The sequence below is a fragment of the Paramisgurnus dabryanus genome, chromosome 5 (assembly GCF_030506205.2).
Source record: "Paramisgurnus dabryanus chromosome 5, PD_genome_1.1, whole genome shotgun sequence".
Classification (NCBI taxonomy): Eukaryota; Metazoa; Chordata; class Actinopteri; order Cypriniformes; family Cobitidae; genus Paramisgurnus; species Paramisgurnus dabryanus.
In genome coordinates this window covers 21,497,731-21,519,475 of record NC_133341.1, presented here as the reverse complement: position 1 = coordinate 21,519,475, position 21,745 = coordinate 21,497,731, and the positions used below count along the sequence as shown (strand labels likewise).

General features: G+C 37.6%; 1 protein-coding gene across 1 annotated transcript in view; it reads left to right on the top strand.

Annotated features, from left to right (window-relative positions):
* zmat4a (zinc finger, matrin-type 4a) overlaps positions 1-21,745 on the top strand; it is a 93,658-nt gene that overhangs the window by 39,282 nt on the left and 32,631 nt on the right. The window contains exons 4-5 of the mRNA XM_065250292.1: positions 7,813-7,969; positions 17,859-18,083. Coding sequence (XP_065106364.1) covers positions 7,813-7,969; positions 17,859-18,083 — 382 coding nt within the window. The remainder of the gene's footprint in view (positions 1-7,812; positions 7,970-17,858; positions 18,084-21,745) is intronic.

Here is a 21,745-nt window from a genome sequence, read left to right as displayed (position 1 = left end):
AACTAAACTTTTATTTGTTTTTGTTGTTTATGAAATTATCAGATGACAGGCAGGCGCTTATTGGTGCTATGTCAAATGCATTAAAGGGATTAAAATTCTTTCATCTTTTACTCACATTCAATTCAGAAGAAGATATTTTGAGTAATGTTTAAACAGTTTTTGAGCTCCATTAACTTCCATAGTAGTGAATAGTGAATGGTGCTCTTGTTTCCTGATTGATTACAAATATCTTCCTTTGTGTTCAGTAGAACAAATAAATTTATACAGGTTTTTAACAACATGAGGGTGAGTAAGTGATGACAGAGTTTTAATTTTGGGGTGAGAAATTCCTTTAAATTTAAATTAAGATTGGGTGTTTAAGCTAAATCACTTTAATATTAATGTTATATTACCCTCTTAGGCTCTCTTTATCAGCTATAAGTTAATATACATAAAAAGAATTACCCAAAACAAAAAAGTGCAAGTTATGGAATTCCTATGATTACATTTCATGATCAAAATCAGCACTTTTCATAGCGGGGACTGTAAGGGAGTGAAGTGGAACTGAAAGCAATTATTTTTCCACTACGTTGCCCTACGTATCTGATATTTATAGATCAATGAGCTTTACATTGCTGTTGATGTGTGTGCTGCTGCTATCACATATATTGTTAGTATTTTGTGTGCATCCAAACAAACAAAATACAAAATGCATAGTTTTTTGTGTCTTTGTTTTATTTGGTGAAATAAGCATAGAATTATAGAAGGATTTCAATACAATATTGTTACATTCTTATTTTTTCATTCTTTAGTTTGTCTTTAATAGCTCCTGTGGTTATACTGACACCAGACCAGCAAAACAAAAAAATATAGTGGCACTTACGAATGAATTGTTTCAGTGGTAGAAAAATCACTTGCATACGGTTCAGGGGACTTGATTAATTGCATTCATTTTTTTTGTGTTATATTTTATAATTAATGACATTAAATTAACATTTTGAGTAGATGACTCCAAAGCAACTCCTACACTTAAGCGACCTGGTTATTGCATTCATTAATTTTATTACACTGTCAACTACTCCAACAGCACCCATCAGTCAACAGGACGACCACCCACTGTCATTCATTTTCTGTCAAGTATTTGTCTCAGAGCAAAAGATGTGGAAACTGGCTCTTGACCAGTGTTGAGATGCAAAATCCACCTGCATCAGGAGCCAGCAAGGAGCCAAGGGAGCTCTCTCAACAACTAATAAAACATTAGCAGATCATACAGGAGATCACTGGTCACATCCATCTGTTTAACACAAATCAGCTGTCTGCAACAGCTACTAATAGCTACACGGTCCCCTAAGGACACTTGAAAAATCTCTCCCCAAGTCTCCACTACTGTAACTCGATGCCATAGTGGAAGATACAATTAGCAACCTGGGACAACTTTTGCACTGATCGAATAGCCCATTGGATACTTACTCCTGTTTAATTAGCGGTGATTAAATCAACCCCTGCCGGGACTCGTGTTTCCAGGGGGGAGGAAGGCGAAGCACTTACGGAAACCAAGGTGAAGGTAGCGAAAAGAAAGTGAGCTGGAACGTGATCTTTTTTCTGGTCTTTGTTTCGCTCGGTTAATGACAGATCAGTGACTGTGTGTGAAATTCACACACGGCATGAGAGTGCATGCTTACATCAGTGCAAGCTTTGTATTTACAATTACCTTTGTTTTTTTACATTTCGGTTTACGTTTTCCTTTTGCATCGTTTATAAATCCAGTCAAATACCTGTGTGGGGTGGCATACTGTATTGGTACCAAACCGTTCGTGGACCACATTTACTTCCATAATAGGAACAAATAATACTATTGAAGTAAATGGGGTCCACAAACGGTTTGGTTACAAACATTTCTCAAAATATCTTCCTTTGTGTTCGTCAGAACAAAGAAGTTTAAGCGGGTTTGTAACAACATGACAGTGAAAGATGACAAAGTTTTCATTTTGGGGTGAACTATCCCTTCAAGTAAAACCATTGCTAAAACTAAAAGTGTTGAAATTGATAACTTTGTGGTCTTTATTTTTTAAAAGAACACCCTCTTTGTATCTTTCTCTCTGCGACTCATTGTGTCATCACCTCTCTTTTTTTACTCTTCTTGATATTCGTGCAGCAGTTACAGATTGAGCATCTCTATCTCTCAGGCCTGTTTTGCTGTTCCAATCAGATGGTTATCAACATCCTGATTATTCCATCACAGGCCTGATAAACCTGCCAGACTTCTAACACTTCTGTTTCTGCTTACTATGACAGTTACTGTAACAGTGATTTCCCACTTTAGATTAGCTTTGGAAAATAACACAATCCCAAAGAAAAATGTTACTGCTCAGAGGTCGCTCTTTTATTGCTTATGAGACTTAATGGAGTTCCTTTATGTTTTCCTTTATATCCTGATGATTCTCAGCTATTGATGTTGCACTGATGTTATTATGATAGCAAAGCGCAGTGACAATGCCCCTGTTTTATTTTAATAAAAAGGGAATTTACTGCTAGAGGATAAATAAAGATCATTTTGCTGCATGAATGAAGTACACACAAATTGATTTAGCAAAAAAAGGAATTTATGTAATTATTATAATTAATTTGTTACATTAATATAGCACTTTTCTGCAGCACTCAAAGCGCTTTATATATGAATGAAGTCATAAAAATAAAGAAAATAATAAAGAAAATAAAGTCAGGCGCAAAAATAACTAGACCACACCTTTTCAGCGCTAATTATTTAGTTAATCCCGTTATTTAATGACAAAATGATGGTTTGCTCTGGTGCAAGCTGTTAGTAAATCTTGCCCAAAGTGTGTTGTTTTAAGACAATCATTTTAAGACTGAGGCAACACACAAATCCCAGTGGCTCCTTGCAATATATTGAGGTTTTATAAGGCGAAACGTTTGACCTGTGCAAGAAACAGAACATTATTTACAAGATTGTTACTGGTAATCCACAGCCTCGGCCAAAAGTGATGTTGTTGTTATTACATCTTTGCCAAGCATGTTCCAAAATGGCTATGTAATGGGATACAAGTGCTCATCTTTTTCCAGAGTTTCTAAAGCTCTGTCATTCTAAGTGAATAAGGCACAGGGATGTGACTGGAATAAGTTTCAGAGACGGTAAGAAACTAGTTTTGTATGATACTGTATGCCCAACAGTGAGAATGTCCTATCGTCAGCCTGTGAGAATGCCAATAAACAATAGTATCGGGGACACGGGAGAATACTCGTTTTTTATTTGTACATTTTTTTCTCATTGTTGACAAGCAACTGGATTGGTTGACAAAAAACCTGATTCCCTCTACGTGCAGCTGGCAACACTGTCACGTCTGCAATTTTCTAAAACCTAATTCCATTTATCTGAGTCTGTCATTGATGCCCAGTCGCTCCTAAAAATTTGCTGTGTGCCAGGGAGCGGAAACAACACACTCACTGGTTTTAAACCCCTGCGTGTCTAACAAGAAAATGTCAGAGTTGCGCATATTACAAGCTCAGGTACGAGAAGCAGTCCATGCCGCGTGCATTACAAGCTCCCTTACGCAAAGTGAAGCCCACAAGCCCTTTCATGTGAGGAAAAGCACATAATGATGGGCAAACATGCCAACTATTGTAATAAAGGCCTGCTATCGGCCATATGTCTGCCTATTGTCTGTCGGCACAACCCTAGCTGAGACTGTAGATTATTGGTAACCATGTTGTAAATAATGTTCAGTTTCTTGTAAGAACCAACCAGTTTGCTTCATAATAGTGTATTATGTAGCGTAGAGCATTTTTGTATAGTTCACCTACGATAAATAATTCTGTCATCTTTTACTCACCCAGATATGTACCACATTCTTTTGAAGCCTTACAGTAGCTTTTTATAAGGAGCAAAACTAGATATAACTGTGGTCATTTTCTAGCATTCATTATACAGTACAAAAGGAGCAGATTGTATGTTCTGACATTAAAGAGCACCAATGGTTGATTCACGATTTTACATCTTCCTTTGTGTGGAAGTGTGTATTAGTACATGTTAACGATATGCAAAAGGTACAAACCCCACAGTAAACGATGACGTGAGTTATCATCTCCAACATAAATCTCTTTTCTTGGACTGAAACAAACACACCAATTGTAGACAACAGTTTACTTTCTGGGATTTATGATGTAGTAAAGACCGACATTATCATAATTCCTCCCGCTTCTGACTTTCAGCCTGTAAGTTAACTCCTGTTAGCATTGCATTGTGCGCAAATCTTTTAAACATCGTAAGGAGCATCATATTTCAGGCTGACGTCAGAGATATTTAGACCGATCACAATGTATAGGCGGCCAGTCAGGGACACAGAGCTTTTCAAAAAGTGAAATCGGGAGGTACAAAAATGTACGGTATGTGTTTTTTAAACATAAACCACACAAACACATTGTATTATATCAAATACACAAAATAACATAGTTTTTTTCGCAATGAAATAGGTGCTCTTTAAAAACACATTCTGTTTTAGGAAAAACAATTCTGGATAAGAGATTATAGAGATAAGTTAAGTAACTAATGACTAGTAACTATTTCAAGAAGAAATTTTTTTAATGTAATCTTAATAAACTTTTTTTTAAGGTGTTTTTTAAAGGTGTAGTGTTTAAATTTTAGGAGACCCTATTGACAAAAGCTTAGATAACGATCTGTTATGTTTTTATTACCTTAAAATGTGACCTTACTACTTACACAGTGGGCCCCTTCACATGGACTTTTTATAGTAACCCTAAACTGACAAACAGTCACGACCCCACTGCTAGATGCTGCTAAAATCTACACACTGCACCTTTAACTTTGAGATTTGTATCTGGCATATTGCTTCCTATGTATCAAGTCCTACTTTCACCATTTTAAAAACTGATGGCTATCTGTCCCCTCATTGGCAGTCAATATCACTGTGCTTAATCTTACAGATTTGCTTTCAATAGAGATTAATACTGTTTGGCAGTGATTTCATTTTGCTGTAGCTTGTTATAGTAAAAGCCAGGGCAAGACAAAGATTAAAACATTTTGACTGCTCTGTACATTCTGTACATTCAGAGTTGTGTGGTTGACACTACTTTTCAAAGAAAGTCAGGAGGTAATGGATATAACTGTAAGTATAGTGCACAAACTGGAGCACAGAGTAAGGTCAGAGAGAAATGTTTCTTTATTATGTGTGTGTGTGCCATGCAGGCTTCTGTGCCTCTTACAAACAGGGAGGATCTTGCATTTCTGCAGACCATAAGGATCACGTGGAGTCGACAATTATTGCTGTATCAACATCTGCTTCCATATTCAGCTGTGCTTCTATAATATCAAGCACATTGTTAGTAATAGCTGGTTCATCTCGACCCATGTACTGTATGTTGTCTGCATACTACAGTGGATATGTTTATGTAAGAATGCCTTTAAGCACAGCCTTAGTCCATTTTCACTCCACATGTGTCATATCAGTTTGCACCTTCCCATCGTGGCGAGACCAAAATATTTGTGGAAAATGTATGCAAATAACATAAGTGCCTTGTTTTATTCATAGATCTGGAAAGTGAGCTGTAGGGCAACCATTGTTTTTGATCACAATCAATGTAAAGTCTTTATAATTACAGTTTACAGCTATGCTTGTAGGAAACTTAGAAACACTGTGAAAGCGTAACAATATTTTAGGCAAAAGATCAGAAATGGTAGGGGAAACAAATGCCAAGATGTCATGCTTGACATCGTATTCGTACTCTTGAGAAACTTGAAACGGGGCATTATGGAGTGGTTTCCTGGACAGGCCTTATACTATAGTCCCAGACTACAATGCATGTTTGAGCTGCCTTAATTTAAAAACATCTTGCACTGACATATCTTACCATATATCAATGCCATTGTTTTATCTCAAGATGCACACCAGTATTGTTTTTTGTAAGATTTGTTTGTAAAAACTATTTAAATGTTCTTATATAACTAAGGCCGAGTCCTAGATTTGTCTAAAACCCTGTCCGGGAAACTGCCCCTATAAGTCTAATTTGTGGTACCCCGTAGGATCTACGCCATATGCTTAGGGTAGGTTGTGTGCTCTGAAAAAATGTGACAGTGCTTCTATTATATACAGACTGCAAACTATGTGATTGGTCTGCTAGAAGTCAGCAGTTGCTCAGTTTTTATGAGCTAGACATGTGGATGCTGCCTACTATCGGACGTAAAAAGTAAGAATGAAAACTGATGTGTACCCTTTTGCGTCAAACCTAAGGCATAGGACCTACGCAGGACTTTAATAACCCCTTTATCATTTTAGGGTGTGCACCAGTAGGGTGACCACCTTCTAATAACCCCAAGGGGGGACAAGGGGTGCTCCCACCCCACGGGCAGACTCACTGATAATGGTTTACCCATTTACATGGTATATTAATAATGCCCTATTGCCCTAAACATGTGTAATTGCTGATGTATAGCTCATGAATAGGCCAACTAATGCATATTTTTTTCTAAATAAAGATTCATAATATTTTGAACATTCAATAAATTGACAGATGCACTTCCACTTAAGATTTACTTTAGCTATTTAATTTTATTTATTTCATTATAATTTATTCACTTTAAATATGACATGACAACAACAAAAAAGTTGACAATAACCTAGTCAGCAGTTCAACTGAGGGGCAACAGTAGCGTGCGAGTGGCGAGCGAGTCTGAACTGTCAAGTAATGTTCGTTTGGCTGGCTGGGGCTTGAGGATATAGAGCGGCCAATTTTTTTTTTTTGAGCACGCATTGATTATGCCTTGGTATTAATTTGGTCACCCTATGCACCAGTGAAAGTCTACAATCAAGTATTTGTTAAATAATTTCATAGTTGTTTAACGATTTTAAAATATGTCTTTTCTCATAGCTACAGTATAAATGTAAGATGTTGTAGTGTAGTGGAACAGTTTTTGTTTAGCATGCAAAGCCAGGGGCTCTGGTTCCAATTCTGAAGTACTGTACATAATTCCTTTTTAATAAACCTACTTGCAATGTTACAGTCAGGGATCAAGATAAGAAGCATTTTAAATTTTAAAAGAGCAGCTTTGGCATTTAAATATGAATTTTAAGCAACGTGACATGGTTTTAAAAAAATATCTGCAGTAGGTGTTACAAAATTGTGAATAGATGATTTCTGCAACATTATTTAGACAAACATCAACTGTTTTTACACATGTTACACATGCATGCTTTTAATGTGTGTCATAATCATCAAAGATACAAATTCAAATGTATTCGAAAGCCTCTTGGCTCCAGAGATGCTGGAGGGGTATAATAGAAGCCATCATTCAGTGTGTGAAGTGATTTTATTAGAGTCCCATCCCAAGCGGGCATATGCTGCTGGGAAAATGAAAGCAGTCATGTGAAATGGCTCCACAGTTACCACAGCTGGTCTTTGATGTAAAATATAAAATAGAACTTACTACAGGCCATACGGATGGAAGCTGATGGGACCTCACTTTCCATCTGTGATGGCTCGATCGAACTGGCCCTATTACGGTTAAATCACCCCTGTGTGCATCCCACCAGGAACCATAAGGCAATTCTTATAGACATTTGCACTGTCTCTTATTCTTCACTTTGTGCGCTTATGGTTACATTTAGTGCACATTTAACCTGATGCATTGCTGGAAGGTTTGACCTAGAAATGGAAAACCTGCTACTGTAGTTTGCAGCAATATTTGGATTGTACCAAGTATAATGTTGTGCTAAACACTTAATGCCCTTGATTTTATAGCTCATGCATGCACTTGCTCTGATGGACCTTTTGACCGCGACAAATGTGTCTGGTGTGTTGCAGGGTAACGACGATGGAGACGTGGATAAGAACAAATGCTGTACACTGTGTAACATGTCCTTCACTTCAGCTGTGGTAGCGCAGTCTCATTACCAAGGCAAGATACATGCCAAAAGGCTCAAACTTCTGCTGGGGGAACAGCCTGTCATAACAGCCAAAGGTACGTCTGTCAAGCACACATAAAACCCAAATGGATTAGTGCAGCGTATGTATTACTGGAGCTCTGTCAGAGAGGGCTGTGTACAGTATGTCCTTCCAGCGATGTCTGGCTGGAAGATCCCGAACGGACGTTTAAAAGAGCCCGACATTCTCATTCTTGCGCTTCACGCTCACCACTTGCTTTCCTACAGGGGTAATTGACCTAAAATAAGCCTGAAGGGAAAGAGAGTGAAAGAGTGTGTGTGTGTGTCTGTTATCGGTCTGATGTTTTTTTAGGAGCTTTGCAGAAGCAGCCAACTGGAAATGTGACTGTCATCACACGCTGCTTTTATATTTGTGTTTGTATGTCTGTGCTCAATCTAGCATTATGTCTGTGTCATGCAGTGCATGTTTGTTTTTTGACCACAATAATAGCGTAACGTTGTCTCCAGCATGAACGGATAACACAGTCTCACTCCATGGCGTCAATATTTGACGACACTTGACCATGCGTCAATATGTTGACGCGGAGGGTATACCTTTCGCGTCATTTTTTGACGAACTGTGGACTTCAATACTATTACGTCCGTTGCATTCTCTTTCCTATTTTCTTACCATTTTCGCGTCGGTTTAGGGTTAGATTACACAAAATTAAACAGTGTACGCAAAATTAAACAGTTGTCACCTGACGTTGGGGTTAGAGTTAGGTACGCGAAATTAAACAGTTGTCACCTGGCGTTGGGGTTAGAGTTAGGTTTGGGTAGGGATGTCATTATGCAAATCTAACCCTAAACCGACGCGAAAATGGTAAGAAAATAGGAAAGAGAATGCAACGGACGTAATAGTATTGAAGTCCCCAGTTCGTCAAAAAATGACGCGAAAGGTATACCCTCCGCGTCAACATATTGACGCATGGTCAAGTGTCGTCAAATATTGACGCCATGGGGTGAGACTGGGTTGGAACGGAAACACTTGGGGATGCAGGCTTATTGTGTATCATAGGAAATCATCTGCTTGTATATGATAAACAAATGAAATAAAAGTGTATATTTTAATTTTAGTCAGGGAGAGAAACCACTGGTTTTGTTAGTTTCAACAGACATTAGTCACTAGTTTTCCTACTGGCTGTGCCTGCAAATTTCCCAGCTTCTCTGGGTTGCTGCACCACATTTGGGATAGTTCAGGATATGGGGTTGTTTAGGATCAATTACACAATTCTAACGCTTGAGATGGAAACACAGATTGCCCACCATCAGTGTCAATCTGATGAGATGTGATGGGCATGCATGGCAGTTTGAGGGAAAGAAACTAGTGTATTGTGGATAATTTTCCATTGGACCGGTAAAACAATGCTGACAGACTGGTAATTAACTTTATGAGGCATATTATTACCGTAATGGTCTTTTGGTTGCCGTGTTCATATAAAATCCAAGGGTTGAGTTTTATAATACTCATCATTTTGCATTTACGGACAACTTTAGAGTGCTAGGTTGAATGAATTGCCACTGTATTCTTTTTTCAGCTCTGTCTATTTCTCTGCTTGTTTCTCCTGTGTTTCCTGTCACTGACTGATGCCATCATTAGCTATGCCATCTGCATCTGATGGCTAGAGACAGGCGATGCTTGTGTCCCACTCCAAGGGGATGGAGGGGGACCATCAATCCCTTTGACATGTGGCATACTGAGACAGACTGAGCTCAGACCCAGCTTAACTGAGCATAGAGGAGTTCTCTTTAAACCCTGCGAGCTTGTCAGTGCCCTGGCAATCTGTGGACAAACTGTAAACAAGTTGATGTGTTCCTGCAAAATGTGTTAAAAGTGATGGCGTACCAATGTTAAGTCATGTAGTAGGTGACGTATAGCGTGTTTGTCAGGGATGCTTACAATTTTGTACATTTTTATGCATCTGGAAGATGCTTTTATACAAAGCAACTTACAGTGCATTCAAGCTATATATTTTTTCTTATCAGTATGTGTGTTACAGGGGAATTCAACCTATGACCTTTGTGTTGCTAGCACAGTGCTTTACCAGTTGAGTTACAGGAATATACATTTGATATACATCTAACTCCCAGTCAGTTGCTTTGTAAGCATTAAAGATTCAATATGTGCTATTTAAACAAACATGTTTTTGTGCCGAATTTTGGTGTCAACACTAATATTGTAATAAACTCAATATAGTTTTACTACTGTAGTCGAGTGGCAAAACCATAATGATTGGTACATCTGTATTTCATTTACAATTATCCATTAAGCAGACACTTTCATCCAAGCAACTTACAGTGCATTTGAGGTAAACCGTATGTGTTCCCTGGGATTTGAACCAATGACCTTTCTGTTGCAAACACTATGATAATTTGAACTACACTAAAAGTGTAATTTACTGTTTTGGGTATTATTGGCCAAGCTAGATCAAAAACAGGCAGTACACAGGCCACGCTTATTTATTTCTGCCCAGCACACAAAGTGACACGACCGCCCAGCTTGTCTCTTGGGAACACTGTTGTTTTGGCCTGACATCATCCAATACCACAAAACATCCTCTCTCCTGCCCGCCTGTTTTATATTCAGTAAGACAAATGGAAAACCACTGGAAGACTGCATGTATTGACCTACATGCACATTCGTTCATTTGTACATGGCATTTGAGGCTGCAACTTCCATCTTATCAAATTACTCAGCAGTGCGGTTTGCAATCAGGTCCAGTCTCCTGTGTAATTGCTTCCTGTTACTACAGTAAATGCCTCTGGTTACTGCTGGTAAATTCGACTTCATGTTGATGTGAACCAGATGAAGTTTCTTGCGGAAACTAGGGAAGTTATCTGAGAGATTTCAAGCCACATTTCACTTGGTATGAAAGCAGAACTTTTTAATTTATGGTAATAATAAAACATTGTTTCTTGTCAGAACTTTTGTATTCAGTGAATGTAATTTTTTCTTGTGAACTATTTTCCAGTAAATGTCTGCTGCACAATGTGCTGCTTATTAATAGGAGGATACAGGAGGAGGTTCAGCAGTAAGAAAATCATACTGAAATTTCAGATAAGACGAAAGCGGATAACCGCAAGGATTTAAGGAGGAAATGCCTTTGATCCTTTTTTGGTTGATCCAGAGACTTTGAATCTTTCGAGTCTTATACCTCCATTGCAATAGGATAAGACTGCATGTGGAACACACACATGTGGTTTGGGCCATTTTCGCCAAGTTAAAGCTGTTCTTGCATGATATAAATATGAGTAAAACACAATGGGGCGGTTTCCCGGACAGGGCTTATCCTAGTCCCAGACTAAAATGCAAGTTTGAGCTGCTTTAATTTAAAAAGACCTTGTCCTGACTAATTTTAACATGTATCGGTGACATTGTTTTGTTTCAAGATGCACACCTGTAGTGTTTTTTGTAAGGTATGTTTATAAAACCTTCTTAAATGATCTAAAAAAAATAAGGCAGAGTCCTGGATTAGCCTAAACCCTGTCTGGCAAACCGCCCCATAATAAGTTTCGTTTGTTAACACTAACCTAAGTTGATAAATTAACTGAATTGTAGCTTTAACCCATAGGCCTAGGTTTATAGGATTGCATTGCAAACCTTCCAAAGATAGAAATTCCTTCAGTACTCTATAAACCAGGCATTTCAGTGCAAATCGTGCACTTTTTTAGATCTTTATTTTTTCTAAAGTTAATATTAAAGCCTTTGTAGATTATGCAGCCGTAGAAAGCGCTGACGGTTATACCCCTCACAAGTCACGCGAATTAGTCCCCTCCTCTATTTAATTGCACAGCTCGGATCATAGATATGAGTATGCAAATTATTCCCTTGCACCACGTTGGACCATAGACATATATCTAAATAGCTGCTACATTCGGCAGTCAGGTAACTGCTAAGTCTGGTTTCACAATGCATACGTGAACCGCGCGTTTGCAGCACAATTTTTTTTGTGCCGGTGTTAACCGGTTAGAGCAATTATACTGCAGCACAGAAGTAGAGCTAAAGCAGCTGTGCTGAAATATTTTCAGCACCGAGTCTGTGCAATCGAAACGTACGAAACAGGCGATTTCAAACTGCTTTTTTATACAATTTTATTGAGAAAATACTCTGTAATGGTGTTGAATGATGAATGTGCACATGGTTTGTCTTAAGGCGTATTAAAAACACCACATAGACTTATAAACAACAATATAAACTTGATTATTACCACGGGGGACTTAAAAATTTAATGTGAACAATATGCAAAAGTAATGTACTGACAACAGTTCGGCCAAATACCGAATGTTGTTAGTGAGACTCTTATGCTTGAATGATTTATCTCTTCATCATTATGTTTTCAAAATTCACCAGCTATCTTTGTGCCTGCCGTAAATCTCCCAAAAGATGAATTTCCTCTTATAGCCTGAACCGTCACCTAGAATTACCTGAAAGTATTTCCCTTATTTCCTTTCACAGAACCTCATTAATGTTTCAGATATCCTGAGAGTACCATTTGTTATAAAAGACGGGAAAGTATTGCCAGTCAATCTGTGTTTTTAGAAAAAACTACAGTCTGGTGGCCATGAACTGATTTTTTTAACAGGATTCATTCATTTTAATCACTGCATTTTAAAGTTTTTCTTGTACGCTGGTTTTACTGTTCTCAGCCCTGCAATTCTCCTCTCTACCTAATTCTGTTTCTATCATACTGTAGCCTTTCTTTAACAAGAGGTACTTAGGAGCCTTCTAAGTGATTTTAAAGTGCTTTTATAGGCAGCAACAATGAGCGGGCAAAGGCCAGAATATAAATGGAAGGATTTTTCTGGAAAGCAGACATGGACATTGCTCTTCTCTGGATCCGGGTACAAGTGGCACAATGGGGGAGTCAACAGTAAGGTGCTAATGATACACTTAAATGATGTAAAATTTGGTCTCATGCCCAAAATCTGAGTGGGGAGTACAGTAATAAATGACTATATGGCCACCCACAGTTACCATAAAAACATTAAGTAAAATTGAGATACTGGTAATGAATGACTTTAGTGTCAGAGGCTTCTCGTACCCATGGCACAGAACTTAATTTAGGCAATATAGAAGAACTATTAGGGCAGAAGTCAGGCTGCTGTAATTACATTGGGCAAGACAGTGCCGCCTGCATTGGGAGACTTGTGACTGTGAGTGATTGTGTTATTGGGCCGCTTTCTGAGAATATATTAATTTATCCTTTAACATTTTTGTGGGGACTCAATGTTTCAGCTATTCAGATGTTAAATGTGTCTTGAATTTCCACTTACAATGAAGTGTAGCGAATCACTGTGTGAGGTTTCGTTAAAGACTTCTAATGCAGTTCATCTTGCATATGTATGAGGCCAGGCATCTGTTTAGATGTAAACAAAAACAGCAGTACCAACACAATCTCATGGCAATACATATTTTACAAGGTGGCTAATTTGTATTAATTCGTACGACCACACGTTTGGGGTAAGAGATGGGGGTTTTTATGACAATCATATGTTTTTGTACGATTCATTGTCATACAGACAAAATACTCCAAATACACATGACATGTGCATAGTTTGAGTATTTTTAATGGGGACATTTCACAAGACTTTTTAAAGATGTAAATGTGAAAGATGTACGTATGTGAAGTTTTACAGTAGCTCAAAATACCATATAGATCATTTTTTATACAGCATGTTAAAATTGGCACTTTGTAGGCGTGAGCAAAAATGTGCCGCTTTTGTTTGTGTCCTTTTCAATGTAAATGAGCTGATATCTGCACTAAATGGCAGTGTCGTGGTTGGACAGTGCAGATTAAGAGGCGGTATTATTATAATAAGATCCCCTTCTGACATCACAAGGGGAGCAAAATTTTAATGACCTATTTTTTCACATGCTTGCAGAGAATGGTTTATCAAACAAGTAACTGGGTTATTCTTTTTCACATTTTCGGGGTTAATAGAAGCACCGGGATCCCAATTATATAGCACTTAAACATGAAAAAGTAAAATTTTCATGATATTTTAATAATGTGTCTGCACCGAAATAAAACACAGTTGTCTTATATTGTTTAGGGGTTCTCTTGGTTTTATGCTCGTTTCCTGGAAAGAAATAACTATTTGTGATTGATTGTCAGTCTGTAAACCCCTGAGCTTATAAATCAATAGTCCAATTTTTCAGTGCCAGATTCTGCAAATATCCATACTGTTCCTCTGCTACAGTCCATCAGATACGTCAGCTAAGTAAAGCCAGGGCTTAAAAGACTTGCATGGTTTATTTTCCTGTCACATTTAAGTAATTTGTATTTGTATGTTGCTCCTTTAACATTTGTTTATTTTCAAGACAACCTCTGTTGTCTACAGACACCTTTTTTTCTTGCCATACTGCACACAAAGAAGAATAAACATCCCTCAGTGAAGTAAACTAGATTAAGCTTTATTAAAATAGAGCAGTTTACTCATGCTATTCAGCTCTGCTGTCATATTGTCTTATGGCAGCACATTTATCTTCTGTAAATTTACATCTAATACTGTATAGCATTTTAATTCACGGTATCAAATTTAATTTTTGCAAAGTAGTTGTTAATTGCTCAAATTACATTTTGTTTCAGCTTTTTGAACGGAAATGAAAGAGAGGAACAGAATGAAGGAATAAAGCATAGTTTGGCACAATACGGGTTCTTCACGTAATCAAACAGCTTCTGCTGCAGAGCTTCTGCTTTTACAGTCACTGTTGCTATATGAAATCTAAAATATATATATATATATATATATATATATATATATATATATATATATATATATATATAAAATAGTTTATACATAATTATTACACAGCTCATTGGAATGCTTGTAAACATTAATGCTTAGTAAACATTTGCAGGTTTGTTATTCCCAGATACAGACACAGTGTTTCTCTTGCTTCTTTTAATGTAAAGCTGCTTTGAAACAATTACCAATTGTGAAAAGCGCTATATAAATAAAATTTAATTGAAAAATTTAATTGAACAGTAGCCTAATGGTGCGTTCACACCAGACGCGGAAGAGGCGGCAAGCGGGAATGATTTACATGTTAAGTCAATGCAAAGACCCAAATAGGCATCCTGTGGTGCAGATGGTGTGGCGTGGAATTCTGCGCGAACGTAAAAAAATCTGAACTTTGGCGGATTTCTGTGCCGCGTTAACCAATCAGAAGTTTGATCTAGTAGTGACGTGATTACAGAAGCGAGCAGAGGCAGAAAAATAAAACAACAATGGAGGACAATCATCATCGCTACACAAGACATCTTCATACTTTTACAGGAATTTAAAGGATCCTGTTTGGAAGCAAGTGAGTGAGGTGGTCTTTACTCAATTTGAGCTATATAAGGCCCTCCCATGATGTGAATTTACGCATGAATGTTTGAATGACTAGAATTTCACGCACAACTTTTACCCGGGAATGAAGTGAGTAAACTCAAAATGTTCAAGCATCCAACTACAGTATGTGCGAATTGCGTGTTTTCGCGTCCGGTGTGAATGCACAGTAACACGGATGCTGCAACTCATTTTGACAGGTACAGTTACATTGATATAACACAAAATAAAATGGAAATATGTCTTCTAATAACATATATGACATTATATTTAGAAATGATTAAACCAAATAGTGTCTGAAACCGCATACTTGCATATAGTAGGCGAATTAGTCCACTAACTGCCATAGTAAAATTCCATAACATGCCAATTGTGATACCAATTTCATGTGTTCGCACATACATAAGCATATTTTTTAGTTAGTTCTTAGTTATTGCCTTGATAATAGAAAATATGAGCTAGGCATCTTGTATGACAGTTCCCAAAGTGAGATATGAGCTACAAAATGATCAGATCCTGCCATAAGATATATAGGACATATCTTATTTTGCCAATATGTGGCATACATACGCATATATGCAGCATTTTTATTATCATATATGGGCATATATCCTCATAGGTTTCTTCCATGTGGGACATTACAGTGTAACTGAAGGAGAGAGATAAAGGATTCAAGCTCAAGTGTGTGCTTTTGCATAATATATTTATTGTGTTATATAATATTTCTGTGAATCCAAGAATGGTTAAAAAATAAAACATTTCTGTAACCTTTTTAATAAAGAACACTTGGCCACATTTTGGTGGAGCTTGTAAAATATATTGACACTGCAAGCACAAATTCAACTTACTTGGTTTGACTGAGCCAGCAAAAAATCCTTATTGTTGATCCCTGATTATTTACTTTACAACATTGTGTGTAAAGTACAGCAGCATTATATGTCAAGCTTAAAGATGTGAATTGAGCTTAAGAACAAAGTTTGTTTTGTGGATTTTTTTGTAGTTGTTGCTCCACCACAATTTTAATTGGCATTTGGCTTCCCACTGTTTCCTACACCCTCTATACCCATGCTGTAGTGAAGCTGTCAGTGTAAATGTGAACACAACCTCAGTGGGCCAGATATTGGGTCACTTTTGATCACTTCCACCCCTCAGTGACACCAATAAGCACTGACAGACTCGGACACAAAGTGGCCTATTCTCTCCATTTTCCCTTTGCCACATAATAGGATGTGATGTTTATGCTGAGATGTGCTTTTGTAAACCGTGTCTATAGTAGTGTAGGATGGAGGAATCTCTTTAGTTGTTAAAGTGCACCTATTTCACGTCTAAAAACAAATTTATTTTGTGTATTTGGCATAATACAATATGTTTGTGTGGTTTATGGTTAAAAAACACATTATTTTTTTCCTACATACTGTACATTTTTGTAGCTCCAGATATACTGCTTTCCTCAAACGCGCTGTGTCCCTGATTGGCCAGCTAATCTGTACGTTGTGATTGCCCTGAATACCTCTGACGTCAGCCGGAAATGTGACACTCCTTACCATGTTTGAAAGATTCGCTCACAATGCAATGCTGACATGAGTTAATTTACAGGCTGTAAGTGCAAGTGGGAGGAGTTATGATAATGTCGGTCTTGTCTACATCACCAATCCCAGGAAGTAAATTGCCTACAATCTGTGTGTTTGCTTTAGTCAAAGAAAAGAGATTTACTTTGGAAACGATAACTTGCGTCATCGTTTACTTTGGATGTACCTCTGCATATCGTTACATGTACTAATACACACTTACACACCAAAGGAAATGTAAAATCGTGAAACGGACCATAGTTGCACTTTAAAACAACTGTTTATTCGTCCCTTTATTATGATTCTCTGGTCTTTTTAAGGTCCTTTTGCTCTGTGATAATGTTGGCATTCGTGCACAAGAGTGGACAAGTGGCCGAGTTTAATAAATCAAGACTTTGTGTATGTATGTGTGTGAAGACTGTCAGAAACAATACAAAGCTTCATCTTTCTAATAAAGGCTATGAGACAGCTTGTTAGCTATATAGTAGTGGATGAAATCCCAGTAATGGTGTTGTTCCTGTCAAGACCAGAAGTAGTCTTTTCACAAAACACATTCTTTAACTTACAGAAATTGCATATGCTGTGTGTTTAGGGCTACCCAAGGAGTAAAAGCACTCAGTTAGCTGACATCAAATTTTTTTTATAGTTTATGCATTTTACTATTGTTTCTTGACAGAAGATGTCAAAAAAGCTGTATCTGCAACCAACATGTACAGAGAGCCTGATATGAATATGAATTATTTCAAGAGTGCCTCTGACCTCTTGAGCTTACCACTAGGGCACTTTGCATTTAAACCACTATCCATCTCTTGGAGCAGCAGGGGCAATGGCCTCCAAGGCCCAGGTTTTAAAAGAGCATGATCCATCCCTGGACAAAGACTTTGCAGTATATACAGAAATGATACCATCCTGTATTGCCAAACTCTGCATCATACCTCACCAGTTTTTTTGTTGCAATGACGTCTACACATACTGTATATTAAACATCTGCCCTATTTTAACTCTTACTGTTTTGTTCCCTCAGAAGTGTCACCTAGTCCTGTGAAGACACCCTCCTTGGAAACCTCACCTGTGAGCTCGACCCGCCAGCACCGAGACTCGGATCGCTACTGTCAGCTGTGTAACGCTTGGTTCAACAACCCTGGAATGGCACAGCAACACTATGATGGGAAGAAGCACAAGAAGAACGCAGCACGTGCAGACCTGCTAGAACAACTGGGGAAGACTTTAGATGTGGGAGAGATGAAAGGTACAGAGTCTTAATCCCACCATCATGACTATTTAAAGCCAAGCATAGTAGTTGCTTTAGCCAGTTGTTCAGAGAAGATGTATTTAATTATAAAGGCTTTATTGTGTTGCTGTCAAATATTTATTGAGAAAGAGATTTAATATATATATATATATATATATATATAAAAATGTTTTACTCTATTTTTTTGTTAAACTGTTCTTAATGTTGTTTTGCATTAATAGGTAAAGTACCTGTAAAGTAGATAACCTCAAATAACCATATAAAACCAATAGAGAATTTCTTTATATATTAAAAACCTGATGATGCTTTCTTCATGGAACTTAAGGAATTGTTATATATTTTTTTTATATTTTGAATGTCTGGTTTTGGATCAATCTCTCCTCATCTGTGTTTGATGATTAATATTCATGCCGTCGGTTTCACAGACAAGGTTCAAATAGATTAAAAGGATTTTTTAAACTATATTTTTCTAGATATAATTATAATGTGAAAGGCTCTTTAGTCCTGGCTTTATGCTAAGCGATGTCTGTGAACCAGGCCATGATGCGCAGAACCTCTATCGAATGAGATCTCTGTGTGGGTGCTAGGGCTGACCGATTAATCTAAAATGAATTGCGAAGTAAAAAATTGCAAAAAGCAAATCGCAAAAGACTGGGATGTGAGAAATATGTACTGAGGCTAGAGCAAAAGCATGATTCCCCTTTTTGTGATGGTCTAAATAATTGAGTGAACACGCACCATACTCGTCAACCAAAACTGCGCTTTTCCAAGTCGGACGAGGGGTTTAACTTGACCGACACATGCGGGTCTCAATTATGCTCATGCCTGGCTTTGCATTTAAAACTTCCATTTTACTGGTTTGCTAAGTTCATTTGAATAAAATTGGATAAAAAAAACGTTTAAGCCCTGAATAAGTCAGGTGGCCTTTTATCTGGAGTTTGCATGTTTTCCCTGTGTCTGCGTGGGTTTGTTCCAGTTAACCTCCAGTTTACGTCAGGCAAAAAAATATGCAAGTTAGGTGAACTGAAGATGCAAATTGCCCTTCCCCCAACAATCATTATATAGGATCACTAGTTGGATTAACGTATGGTTAATCCAGTTCTCGCCATGAATATATATAGCCATAGATGGTGGAATGGCATTAAGAATGAAAAAATAAACAAACTTTACTTAATATTTAAATAATTGAGAATTTAAGTAATTCATTTTTTTTGGCACAAAAAACATGCATACAAATTTATCCAGTAAAATTCAGTCACCATTTTTAATATTTTACCCTTAAAAGTTGCAGCTATAATGAACCCACTTACAGTATTTAATTACTTTTATTTCTAGCTAAAGACGATTTTACATTTCATAAAATAAAGCAATGTTGATTATATTCTTCATTTCTTTATTTTTGTTTCCTTATTTTCATAAAAAATACAAAAACAGATAAGACTAGAGTTAAATGACCAAACCCATAAGCAGTATCAGTAAGATCTAACCATCTAGAAAGGCAGAAGCATCTGCTACGAAATTAAAATGCAAATTAAACCGCAATCACAGTATTTGTCTGAAAAATCATAATTACATATTTTCCCAAATTGCACAGCCCTGGTGGATGTCGTCACGTATCACTACAACAGCCAGGGGTGCATTTCCAAAAAGCAACTATAATTGCAAGTTCTGTTGTTAACAATAGAGTTCAATGCATATTCTGACCATAGTTGGCTAACAATGCTTTTGGGAAACACAACTCAGATTAGGACCAACCTAAAGATACCTTTTGTCGTATGTTGCGGCATTGCGTCTGGTTAGGACACAGTATTTGTTGTTTTACATTTCTCCGAATTTTAAATCTCAGATCTCATCCATCGCACTACAGTCTCAAACTAATTGATAGTATTGCAGTGATATAATCTCTGTTCACCCTTTTTACATTTGTTGTGACGTTATTAACTACTCCCCTATGATGCTATGATGGCACCTGCTATTCTTTTTTAAAGAACAATTCCTGTTTGTGTGACTTTATATTTAAGTGCACACTGAGAGGTCAACATGAGTGACTTCTTTTCCTCATGCTGTGTTTAATTTAGTTTTTATTGTAAGGTTATTCCCAGCTTACAGAAATAGTTGGTGCCATGGGGCCCACTTTCTCTATGGATTAATGAAGCCCCTCTCACATAATACAATAAAACCGCTTCTAAGCGTCTGTCATACTTCCATTGCTTCCTTTCCTGCTTGGGCACCAGGAGAATAAAAGCAGCAGTAGGTTTTGTATCGCTTGAGCCCTCGATGCAAGCTATTAATTTCTGGGGATGGGAAGTTTGCTCTCCCATTGTCTCATGGTTCCCATTATGTCAATAACACTTACGAATAAATTTTCTCTCAGCCAAATGGAAACGGTCCAAGCAAACGGTCATTCCAGTGAGGCCTTTCCACTGACTGTTAGTAACTGCTGTTATGTAACATTTAATGTTTCCACTCATTAAAGGTAAAAGGACCCCGTCTAGGTCAGATCAAAGCTTTAAAGGAATTGCTGCTCTGACACTGAACTGAGGTTGGGTTATAGTTCATTTTAACTGAAGGTTATTTCCAGCTTAGAGTGATGGATGGTGACCATCCTCTGCTAATGGAAGACACACCGGAGGGTTGGCTAGACTTAGTGACTATCGCTTTGGATCTGTCAGCACGAGCTTAAAGTAGAGAACAGTTAAACTGAATGAAAAAGTTTCAGAGATTTTTACTTCACTTGGAGAGGGAATTGAAAGTTATTCATACATCCCAAGATTACCATAATAATTTCCCTTTTATATTATTATAAAAAATGATCAAAAATTACAATAAAATAAACAACTAAAATGAATATATTAAATATTATTTTTAATAATCTGTGATGTATTCTAATAAATTACCATTTGTTATCATTTACCCCTTCTCTGTTCCTTGACTTGCATAAATAGCAAGCCAATGTACTGTACCACAGAGGATCTATCGCAACATTTCCTCCTCACTGGTTTAAAGAGGGAAAAATAGATGAGCCAAACATCTCGACAATTTTCCCCTTGGCTGCCCGCTTGCACTGTCTGCGTCGCAAGGTCTCCTGCTAATGTCACCTAGTCATTACTCCAGCCAGGAAATGTCAGCGCAGCTGCCGCAATGTGCTGTTGTACTTCTCTGATGGCTTCTCTCCAACGTGATTATCAATTAGTAATGATGTGGCAAATCACCCTATAACGGTCAGGGCAGGCCGAGCGAGAGAGAGAGAGAGAGAGTTTGGCAAAGAGAGAGAAATGTTGCAGGCGGTCTTGATGCCTAATTCATTGGACTGGGGAACGGCTGGTGGCAGACTCATCTTTCACACAAAGCTTTAACACCTATAAACACCTCAGCAAGTGGTTTGTGTAGACATCTGGGCCTCTCTTTCTCACTCTCACTTTCTTTCTCACAGTATCTGTCACCCGGTTTTCTTTTCTCACTGCTTTGCTTAGATTTTTTGTCTTTGCATAGATCTATCTCTACTGTGTCTTGTGCATGCTGGGAGTGTTATCTGATGTTCAGAGCATCAGAGAAGTAGGCAGCAGTCACACTTTGAAGACTGCAACATGATGAAATATTCATAACTTTTCTATTGAGCACTAAGTCTGTGTGGTTTCTCATGAATGTGTGTGTACTGT